The following is a 12,283-nucleotide window of genomic DNA, read 5'->3' on the forward strand; positions in this document are numbered from 1 at the left end:
TGTTTAGTAATTCTCAGAAGTGACAAAAGCATCCAACACCTGAATTAAAGGATAGTTCAACTTTAAAATGAACATTTCCAGACCACTTATTCCCCCCCATGCCATCCAAAATGTTCATGTCTATCTTTCTTCAGTCAAATAGAAATAAAGGTTTTTGAGGAGAAACTCCTGGATGTTTCTACTTATAGCAGGAGGTTAAAAGTCCAAATTACAGTTTACAAAGAGCTCTACACAATCCCTTCTCACAATAATGAACATCTTGGATGACAAGGAGTAAGTAAAATAGCAGGAAATGTAAATTCTGGAGTACACCTGAAAATTGCATATGCAAAACTCTACAGTGTGTACAGTAGAATTAAACTGAACAGCTAGTTGTTAGTGATATATTTACAAACATTTCAGACATGTGTTTCTTTTTATTAAGTCCACAATAATAACTAACTGTGTTGAGCAAGTAGTATTACGAGGCTTGAGCCAGTCGTATTACCAGAACAGGCTAAAAAAATCAAACATAACTATTGAAAATAATCTGAAAATATTGACGTCATCATCAGTCAACTCTAATAACTATATGAACTTGATTATTATTATTTCTGGGAAAACATTGTGCATTTCTCAATGCGCTTCACATATTTGAGTTTGACAAACCACCTGTAGAAGACACACCCTTTTGCACTTCATATGCACCAGACACTTTCCTACAAACACTACTACTACTACTGCTACTACTACTGCTGCTGCTGCTACTACTACAGTACTACTACTGCTGCTGCTACTGCAACTACTAATACTACTACTGCTACTACTACTACTATAGGCCCGTAGCCAAGGGGGGTTCGGGGGGTTCAGAAGACCCACTCCTTACTGACAAAGGTCCAGAATTTGTCCTATACATGAGCTCATTTGTCCTATGTTGACTGCTATGCCATCATAAATAGTGAAAATAACCCAAAAATGAAAAATAACCCAAAAATGCTTTAAGACCATGAGGAATCCTCTATTGGCTGTCGCTTCTGCGGGACTTCAGCCAATCAGTTTGGGCCAATGCTAACAAATATTTTCAAGTGAGGTCATCTTTCGCTACTGTAGAGACTTTTATTTATTTAAGTGACTTTTATTTAAAAATTTGGACCTTATTCTTAAAACTCGTGAAGCTCATTATTATTATTATGTTTTCATTAGTTTTTTTTTTTATTCAAATGGCCAAATTGTGACTGATGAAAGTTGAATGTGCTGGCCAGCTTGTTATTTGCCGAATAAATGACAATAGACTACAGTTTTTAAATTGAAAACTTTAATAGGTTCCTATTTTTTTTTCTAATGATAAATGATGTAATAAATTTGTATTTTGAAAATAAGTATTTTTTAAATTTCTTTTTTATAAATCTTTAGGAAATATTTTTGGTACATCAAAAAGTGGTTATTATGACCATCCGACAATCTAATTCAGCTAAACAAAAGTGCTTAAAATGTCACAAAAATGCAGTATTTAAGTATCATAATTAAACTGAATTACTACTACTTCTACTGCTACTACTTCTACTACTACTACTTCTACTGCTACTACTTCTACTACTACTACTTCTACTACTACTACTACTACTACTACTTCTACTGCTACTACTTCTACTACTACTACTACTACTACTAGTAATAATAATAATAATAATAATAATAATAATAATAATAATAATAATAATAATAATAATAATAATAATAATAATAATAATAATAATAATAATAATAAAACTGCTAAACTGAGTAAACTAACACTTGTCATGGCATCTATTTATTGCTGCTCTCTAATGGTTTGAAGAGCTTCTTTAATTTCCATTTGTAAGTAAAACCATCTCCTAAATAAATAAATGTATATTTAAATGTTGATTGATTTATGAGTCAAGCAAGCCTTAGCAACACTGCAAGACTGAACTCTTTGAAGCAGTCTTCCAAACATAACAGTTTTGGTACCGTAAAATTGGTCAAAAATAGTCGATATGAAATTATAGTGACAACAGCGTAAAAGAGAGAGTCATTTGCCATACACACACTAAATCATTTAGGGAGTTGAATTCCATATATAAATGTGGTTGTTAAACTTTGCAGTGTGTATGTTGTCTAAATGTTTGAGGATCTGAATGTACCTCGAGGCTAGAAGACATCTGACAAGGAAATGTGTTTATAATGTGATATTTTTCAACTCAGTTTCAACTAATACACTTAAAGATGTAATGTAAGATCAACCATTTCCAATTGTCCAGTTGCAAATGTTGACTTTTAACAACAACTGCATGGAGAAAATGTAAGCAAAGGTAATATATTGTATTCGACAATATATGATAAATACACAAAACATAATATTTCAAATAACATCTCAAAAACAAAACGTATAAACAAGCTTAATTTCACTACTGACCAACAGAAAATGAAACTCACACAAAATAAATAACTAACTAACAGAATTTGTCTCATCATACCGTAACAATTGCCTTGACTTGTGTAAAAGCCTGGGCCGCAGTCAGATACACAGTATCCGTCTTTCAGTAAATGGGAGGAGTCTGAGCATGTCAAACAATCCTGAGGCTCCGCCCCCTGACACGATGAGCATGAGTCATGGCAACCTAAAAAAGAAAGAATTAAATAACATGTTAAAAACTAAAGTGACTGCAGAAAACTAAAGCAGCAGCAAATGTAGGCTTTACAAGGTTACTTTCTGTTCTGTCCTTGTTTGGCTTTTCTTTGAGGAATAAAAGTGACGTTGCTTTGGCAGCGAGAGAAAACATGTCATTCAGACAAGAACAAAAGATGACCTTTCTGAGGGAGCTTGTAAAAGGTACAGAAAAAGCCTGAAGAACGCACTTACATATATAAAATCCCACTGTTTGAACGACACAAAACCATACAGCAAACCATATGTGCATCCAAGCAAAATAACACAAACCCAATAATAACCTTCTTCTATAATCACCCACTCAGATCTGTTAAAACAATATCATGCTTTATACACCAATGATTATACACCAAACCAAAACCATGCTAATAATTATATCTGTATTTGTTTTCGAAAGCAGCTGGCCATGAATTTCAAAGTCATTTGGAAAGGCTTGATTGGACTTTGGGTAAATATGCAGAGTTATTCTCTTAGTTTTTCCTATCTGTGTATTTGCTTGATGAAATAAGTGACCTAAATTTGGATAGCCAGGGCACGAGCTCAATCTCTCTTAGGCAAATTTACTGAACTGCTCCATATAAATTTATCTCAGGAGCCTGGAAATCTAATCAGTCTGCTATCTCTACTTTAGACAAAAAAGAGATCAAGAAACTGAGAGAGATGAAGAGAGAATTATGAAGAATAAGTGAAAAGCTGAGAGCACTTTCAAAATCACCTAACTGTGAGAAAAACTATTTTATCTGGTTCTATCAAACAGCAAAAAAAAGGATACTAAATTTCTAACATTTCTGAACAAAACATGATGCCTGGCATTATTAAGTGACATTTTCTGGTTTTCTAACATTTGATGTTAGAAAGTAATTCATTTTTAAACTGGTCAAAAGTCAAAGCAAAGCATTTTATATTATTATTGTAAAAATGTGTCAAATATTTTCTATATACAATAGTATATCGACTTTTACTAAACGTTCTTTTGAACATTCTATTCTCTTGAAAATTCCTGATAAAAAGGTGGTTTCAACATTAATCAATCATCACATAATCATGTACATTTTTACAATGATATCAAATGTTTCTTGAGCTGCAGATCTGCATATTAAAATGATTTCTAAAGCATGCTGTGACACTAATGTTTATGGATGCCAAAAACTCACCATCTTCACCACCACAGAAATAAATGACAGGTTCAAATATATTCAAATATGAAACAGTTGTTTAAAAATGCTATAACATTTCTCAGTATTACAGTTCTTGCATAATTCAAGCTCATGTCCACAGCAAACCTCTAAAATGATGAAAAATGACTCATATTAAAATATAATACCAAGTATGAGAAAAATGTGATGATTTCCTTTTTTAAAACCGAAGGCTTTATATCTGCTGATTTATTTTAGATTTTAATTTTTTCCTACAAGAATTGTTAATCGATGTTGTTACTCTATATTAAAACACATAGGGCCCTATTATACACCCGATGCAGTAAGGCATAAGATGTGTTTGGTGGCATTTGTTACTATTTTGAGAAACCGCAACTCTAATTTTCCCGTTTTGCGCCACGTTGTACAAATAGCAAATCCATTTGAGCCACTTTGTGCACTCATGGGTGTTCCGGTCTAAAAAGGAGGTGTGTTAAGGCGCATTGTTGGTGCGTTGCTATTTTGAGGAACTGAAATAGACTGCTCCATTGATGAACTGAAAGCTGCTCTAAAGTCTAGCGCAGAGTGCGTTAGTTATGCGCCATATCTATGCAGGTCCAAAACGCGTACACATTGCTTAATACACACAGGATGTACAGCAATACACAAATATCTTTACTTATGAAAAATGTTACAAAAAGTATTCTTTTCTACATAAATATAAAAGCCTCTGCCTCCATGCCTTCACGTTTATTATAATACTATTATTATAAGCAGTATTATTTATTATATGCATATTTATATTTGTTTTAATAAAAACAAGTTTAGATTTGTCCATCTGTCGGGTTTTTGAGACGAATGCATCATAGTGATAGGACGTGTTTTTTTGACCACACTTCATTATTATTGTTCATTTATTCGTTTTCTGGAAATTAGAACTGAATTTATAAATAGTTTTGAATCAAATCTTTGCACTTAACAAACGAAATTAAATATGTTGGATAATGGATGTCTTCAGTGGAGTGTGTACAACACTGTTGCCTTATTCATGAAAGTAAAGGAGTAAAGTAAAAAGTAAAAGTAAAGTAAAGAGAAAGTAAAGAGGCCGAATGGAGAAGTCTCGTTTTTTATCCTTGTGCTGCAGATGGACTGTTTAACTGTTTTCTTGCTAGTGAATCGATAAGTTTTTCCACGTACAAATTCCACCTTTTGTAAATACCAAATGCGCCCTGATGCGACACAACTGACTCTTAAAGGAAATGTGAGATGAGACTCTGATTGGTTTAATGCATGTTATGCTCAAAACACACGTATAGACCATGCACCAGGGCGCAGAGCGTATTTTTCCATCCTTAAAATAACAAAAGTGGATTCAGACACACCCTTAACTCTTTTGCGCCACGCATTTTAGACTTTGCACCTAGATCATTAAAATAGAGCCCATAGAGCCCACATTTGAAAAGAAGATTTAAAAAGATTAGTTTCGCAGTTAATACAGACAATACACATTTGCATTAAATATTTATATTCATTCATGTAAAAATGTTTACACCCTACAACTAAAGCTGCCTCAGAAGGATGCAGACTTCAAAGACCATCAAACTCCACAGGCCGAATTGAGCATTTTGAAATGAGATGACCCTGCCTACAAAGGACAGATCTCGTCACCTAGCAACAGTAACAGCTGCCGTTAATAAGTAATGTAATTACTTTTTTTCATGATTTTAAAAGTTATTTTAAGCAATCTAAAGGCAAAACAAGGTTTACAAAAGCTGGAAATATATTTCCTTTGATCCATACATGTACACATAAAAATGTAAACGGTCTATAAAATCACTTTTTAGTAAGACATGTCATACTCTTTTTGTTTAATAAAGTGTTTAGGTATCCATATATAATAAAACCGAATTCATACATTCAATCCGGAGTTTTCTTTTAAACAAACTTCCTGCTGTTATCAGCGCGCAATGAATCTTAGGATGTTTGAGGTCGCAAAGGATCCACCGGTTGTGTTCTTCATTACCTGGGAAAAATGAATGCATTTTGAGGCTGCATTTAAAGAAGCCTTCAATTTTTTTAAAATGAGACAGCCTTTGTAGTGCCACGATGACACAGCAGCCTTCGAATGCATCTTTCAAAGGATGCAGCGTCTGAAATAAGAACTAACTAAAATTTAGTTTGTATTTGTTTTATCAGTTGAATATAATTTTATTCTATGTTCTTGTACTTATTTTTGCACCATGATCTTATTATTTAAATAGAATCATTCCAATTTTGCCTTTGGTACTGACTACTCTAATGTAAAACCAATAATTAAGGTTTTAGAAAGATTTAATTTAAATTCTTCAAGGAAATATGTCAGTGTGTACTCCTTTATGCTGGGCACTGTACAATGATAAACTGTTCACACATAACAGTTGCAGTACAATATAAGTTGCGATGAACACCTGTGAATCTGTTGAAGCAGTCTCTAATTATGCTGTGCAGCAATGAGGTCACAAGACACCTTCTCACATTCTTTTTGTGAGTCTAGTGCTCTGGATTAAAGCAGGAGTCTGGGCACGACGCCCGCTGTGCAACATTCACGCTTCTACATGGCACATCTCCACAAACTCTCACACAAACTGGCACCAAACCGGCCCAGAACCCTGAGAAGCTGGAAAAGGACCAAATATTTTGACAGCCAACAACAAAGTGTGAACAAGAGACGTAGGTAACCATGTTTAGTGGGTTTGAAAAGCTCTGTGCGCTAGAAAAATTAGTGACAGCACACTTGGGAATGTCTGTCAGTACAACTCTTTAAAGTTTTGCAAGAATTCTTGAAAGGTGCTGACGTGAAAGTATACATTTTAAGATAGCCAAGTAGTGTCATGTACAATGCGTATATAGTAATGAGAGTTATATAAGAAATATGAAAAGTTATATAAGATATAATAAACAAAAAATGCAAGTATACATTATAATGACACTGGAAATTAGATAAATTAAAAAATGGCACAGGGCTGCTATTTTGGGGCTTAATTGTGTTTATGGGGTGCATTGTAGCATGTTCATACATTGTTGTTTTTCTCAATTGTAATTTTATTTAGTTTATTCGCACTGTTTCGCCTCCCTTCTCTTAAAGCTCCACCCTCAGAAATAAACTATCTCCTTTGATTGGTCAGTGTGTTCCAATTGTCTAATCCATTTTAAAGGAAATCTAATGCTTGTGAGGTGAAGATTTATATAAATTGTGTATGGGTGATATGGCTAAAATAGGATCCCAATTCCCGCTTAATTATCTTAATTGTTTGTGATGTTGGTTTAGCCATTTTGAAATTATCTGAGCAGTAAAGCCAAACTTGTATGTTTATTCATTTTCCTTCAGCTTAGTCCTTTATTTATCAGGGGTCGCCACAGTGCAATGAAGCACCAACTATTCCGGCATATGTTTTACGCAGCAGATGCCCTTCCAGCTGCAACTCAGTACTGGGAAAAACCCATACACACACACTCATACACTACAGCCTATTTTGTTTTGCGATTTTTTGCCTATTTTTGTTCACTGATGGCACATGTCTTTGGACTGTGGGGGAAACTGGAGCACCTGGAGGAAACCCACGCAAACACGGGGAGAACAAACTTCCCATAGAAATGCCAACTGACCCAGTCGGAACTCGAACCTGTTGCTGTGAGGCAACAGTACTAACCACTGAGCCACCATGATAAGTAAATCTTGTGTGGTTTTGACAATCAGACAATTTTTATACAATAAGAAGTGCGCTCAGAAAAAAAGTGCATAGCAACACACAAATGAAATGTTTAACTGCCAAGGCTTTAGAGCACATGACACCAGGGGCAGACTGGCCATAGGGAGCACCGGGACATTTCCCGGTGGCCTGATGGTCAATCTGGCCTGCCACCGTGACTTTGGCCTTGTTGTTCTCTCTTCACTCACCGATCGCCTGAGCTAGAATAACTTTTCCAGGGTGAAAATGCTGTCCCAGTCCGTCCCTGCATGACACTAATGTACTTTTGTCCTAATGAACAAGTGCAGTGTCCCGTGAGTGTAACTCTACCACTGAGTTAATATTTGATGTGAATGTATGTCGAGTTGGAATTGCAACTGATGCATGCTGTAGCATGACACTATGATAAATCTTCAAAAGCAGATCATGGTGACATTTTAATCAGCCAAACCCAGGAAGAAGCTCATTTTAGTCCCTACAGTACCAGTGTTTGTTGTGCAGTAGGCCTTAAAGGGTCAGTTCATCCAAAAATATATTTGCACAACCTTTACGACTTTCCTTTTTCTGCTGAACACAAAAGAAGATATTTTGAAAAATGTTAAAATATGTAACCTGTAACCATTTTTCTTTATAGTTGGAATGACAAATACTAAGTCAATAGCTACAAGTTTCCAGCATTTTTCAAAACAACTTAAAATAACTGTTTTGTGTTCAACAGAAGAAGAAAAAAACTGAAAGAGAATTATGACAAGTGAAGATTGAAGACAGAATTTTCAGTTTTGGTTGAACTATCCCTTTAAAAAGTGAATTCTGTAAGTATATGCTCAAACAGCAACATAACAAAGTAAAGTTAAAAAAGTGAAATCTTTATCAAGGGCCCCTTTAAGAATAAAAAAACATCTTAAGGCCTCCCACATTTCTAGATAACGTACAGTATTAACGTCAACGTGTTTGCATTTGTACTCAGTCAGAATGTAAAACAATTTGACCAAAATGGTATCCACATTCAGTCTCCCACTAAGACTCATTCTCGATAAATCCACCATAACATGCTCAACCTAAGCTGGATATTTGGTCTCCATCTTGTCCCTTGTAGAACAATACAGTCCAATCTGTGGGAGAGGCTTATTAAAGTGTGAAATTAAATGAGAGCGGGGACTGCAGTAATTGCCGTATAGTCTAGTGCTCCCAGTCACAGACCAGTTAGCAGGCCACTAATGCGTGATTCCCTCCAGATTGGATTGCTAGAGTCAGGAGGCTTGACAAGGTACCAGGTACACACGTCTTCAGGTTGATTCTTATGCAAGGAGTGAATGCACTGCAGGTGCAATAATGCTCCATCTGGCTTTAATAGCAAAGACCAAATTGACCTTTTAGAGCTACGCAAAATGTTGTACAACAGGAATTAAAAGTCTAAATGTAATCTGTGGCACTTTTGGTTACCAGGGAAGTAAATGGAGCTTAATCTGAAAGAATTGATGAATGAGGCATTTAAACAGGTTAGTCCTTTACTACAGAATCCACTTTGATAACGTAAAGGCAGTCACAGCACAATGACTCCAGCACGTTCACCACAGCATTTAGAGAGTGACAGAGTCATTCAAAGAATGGGGATTATTAAGAGGCTGCTTATATTGACCACAGAGGATCAAAACCTATGTTTTAATGTCTCATCCAAAAGTCCTTTTTCATAGTTTCCCCGTCTGCATACTGGGATCTACTTAGACATCCCCTACTGGTCTCCCTAATTAGCTAATAACACTACCATTATTGGGCGTTCACACCGGACGTGCCTTGCATGAGTAAATCGCCCAATTTGTACATAATTAGATGGTTGAACACGCATGAAATTCACTTCACAACAGGCACGAAATCACTCCAGTTGCAAAATGGCTGACATGGATTTTGTTGAGAGGGTAGCTGTGTTGTATGTGCCATGGAAGGCTGAAAAACGGTGCAGACTCATTGAGTGCCATTTCTGGGTCCATCAAATCCTTCAGAGGCACAAGCAGATTGGTGAGTTTCACCAACTGCTCAAAGAGCTGCACCTGGATGCTGGCCGCAACTAGAGTAAGCTCCTGATTGGTTATTGTGGTGTGAATTTTCGCCAAAGTTCAGATCTTTCAGCTCGAGCATTTCACATGAATCACACCTTAAGGCTGGTTCATACTCTACGCATATGCAAGTTCGACTGGGTGTGCACGGCAAATGTGATGTCATCGTAGTGTTGGTGGATGTTTGCTTTTGGTGCACAGGACACTATTTGGGCTGGTGGAGCGCACAACATTTTTTGTAATTTGGAGCCGAGTCTGGCCAAGCTGGGGAAATTTGCACATGCAACACTTTTAGAAATCCAAAACAGCATAGTTCTTTAGATTTCGTTTGAAGCTTTGAGGGAAAACAATGCATACAGTTGAAGTCAGAGTTATTAGCCCCCCTGTTTATTTTTTCCCCCAATTTCTGTTTAACAGAGATTTTTTTTTTCAACACATTTATAAACATAATAGTTTTAATAACTCATCTCTAATAACTGATTTATTTTATCTTTGCCATGATGACAGTACATAATATTTGACTAGATATTTTTCAAGACACTTCTATACAGCTTAAAGTGACATTTAAAGGCTTTAAATAGGTTAATTAGGTTAACTAGGCAGGTTAGGGTATTTAGACAAGTTGTTGTATAATGATGGTTTGTTCTGTAGACTATCAAAAAAAATATATAGTTTAAAGGGGCTAATTATTTTGACTTTAAAATGGTGTTTAAAAATTAAAATTGGCTTTTATTCTAGCCGAAACAAAACAAATAAGACTTTCTCCAGAAGAAAAAATTTTATCAGACATACTGTGAAAATTTCCTTGCTCTGTTAAACATCATTTGGGAAATATTTAAAAAAGAAAAAAAAATTCAAAGGGGGTTTAATAATTCTGACTTCAACTGTATTTTTTGTGCACAGTTTCTCCAATGCTTTTAAAGTACATTAATTGTCATTTTATTGTATACATATTTATATTTGCATTAAGTACGCAGTTAGGATATATAAAACAGAACATAAGTTACTAATTTAAACAGTTGTGTAAAACCAAATATTTTCATGAGTGTCCTTCAATATTATCCACAACCTATTCATTTTATATAACTAAATTAATTAATTTACAACTACCATACCACTGTTTCATCATGACAGTTACTCTGAGTTGCTCCCTGCTGTTACAAATAAAAGTACAACGGTGAGTACTGTTATGAAGCGGACAGGAGACAGAGGTAAGGAAACGTTAGGGTGTTTATTAAATGACAACAAGGAGCACATGAAGGATAGCCAGGAGGATCAGGAATGATGTTGGGGTCTTTTCCTCCGTGGCTGGGTAACAGGAATACACGAGGATGGACAGCACACACCAGATACAGCTGACAGAGGATGACACAGACTTGGAAGGACTGGAAGACAGGACGATTCGGGAGGACCAGGAAGACTAGGAGGAATACAAAGAGAACAGGTAAGTAAATCGTTTGTTTTAGCTGAGGATGACTACGCTGAGTGGTCGCTCAGTTGTCCGCTTTCGTCGAGACGAGCCCGGACAATGAGCGACTGGAGTGCTGTGCTTTTATCTGGTGCTCGTGAATGTGATGCAGCTGTGTGCTCATTAGAAGTCAGGTGATGGTGATCTTCGTGAGTGGGGGTCGTGAGAGCCTGACCAATCCATGACAGTACCCCCCTCCCCAGGGCCCGCTCCTGAGGGCCGACACCTCCGACGCCGTGGTGGTCTCCCTCTGCCTCTAGGCGCTGGGAACTCAGGGTGGCTCTCATGAAACTCCACCATGAGACTAGGATCGAGAATATCAGCTCTGGGAACCCATGTCCTTTCTTCGGGGCCGTACCCTTCCCAGTCCACCAGGTACTCCAACTGGCCACCACGACGTCGGGAACGCAAGATCTCCTTCACTGCGTAGACGGCTCCTTCTTCTAGGAGCAGTGGAGGAGGGGGTTCCTCTTCGTGGTCAGGCTCTGTGGAGGGAAGAACAGGATCGTGATAGGGTTTCAGGAGTGATACGTGGAATGTAGGGTGAATACGGTAGTGAGAGGGTAATTGTAGTTTGTAGGTGACGGGGTTAACCTGTTCCACGATGGTGAAGGGACCAACAAATCGGGGACTTAACTTGCGAGAGGGCAGTCGCATGCGTATGTCCCGGGTGGATAGCCACACCTTTTGTCCGGGTGTGTATCTGGGTTCTTCAGACCTTCTCCTATCGGCGGTTACCTTGCTTCGACGGACTGCCCTCTGCAGATGTTGATGAGCCTCGTCCCAGACTCTCTCGCTCTCCCGGAACCAGTGATCCACTGCGGGGACATCAGATGGTTCGCCATCCCAGGGAAAGAGCGGTGGTTGGAAGCCCAGGACGCACTGGAATGGCGTGAGTCCGGTGGAGGGTTGCCGCAGTGAATTTTGGGCATATTCTGCCCAGCCCAAATACTGGCTCCAGGAGTTCTGGTGACCACTGCAGAAGGTCCTCAGGAACCGTCCCACCTCCTGAATCTTCCTCTCTGTCTGCCCGTTAGTTTGGGGATGATATCCAGAAGAGAGGCTGACGGCCACACCTAGGAGCTTGAAGAAGGCTTTCCATAGACGTGAGATGAACTGTGGACCTCTGTCCGACACAATATCTTCTGGAATACCAAATGACCTGAAGACTTGATTAAAGATATTGTCGGCAGTTTCAAAGGCTGTGGGAAGACCTTTCAGAGGGATTA

The 12,283-nt window shown here is 37.5% G+C and overlaps 1 protein-coding gene across 2 annotated transcripts in view; it reads right to left on the reverse strand.

The window, feature by feature from the left end:
- The window catches only part of fras1 (Fraser extracellular matrix complex subunit 1), a 252,169-nt gene that overhangs the window by 135,682 nt on the left and 104,204 nt on the right, over positions 1-12,283 (reverse strand). For both annotated transcript variants that reach the window (XM_056458293.1, XM_056458292.1), the window contains exon 15: positions 2,475-2,618. In XM_056458293.1, coding sequence (XP_056314268.1) covers positions 2,475-2,618 — 144 coding nt within the window. The remainder of the gene's footprint in view (positions 1-2,474; positions 2,619-12,283) is intronic.

The sequence above is a fragment of the Danio aesculapii genome, chromosome 5, assembly GCF_903798145.1.
Source record: "Danio aesculapii chromosome 5, fDanAes4.1, whole genome shotgun sequence".
NCBI classification, from domain to species: domain Eukaryota; kingdom Metazoa; phylum Chordata; class Actinopteri; order Cypriniformes; family Danionidae; genus Danio; species Danio aesculapii.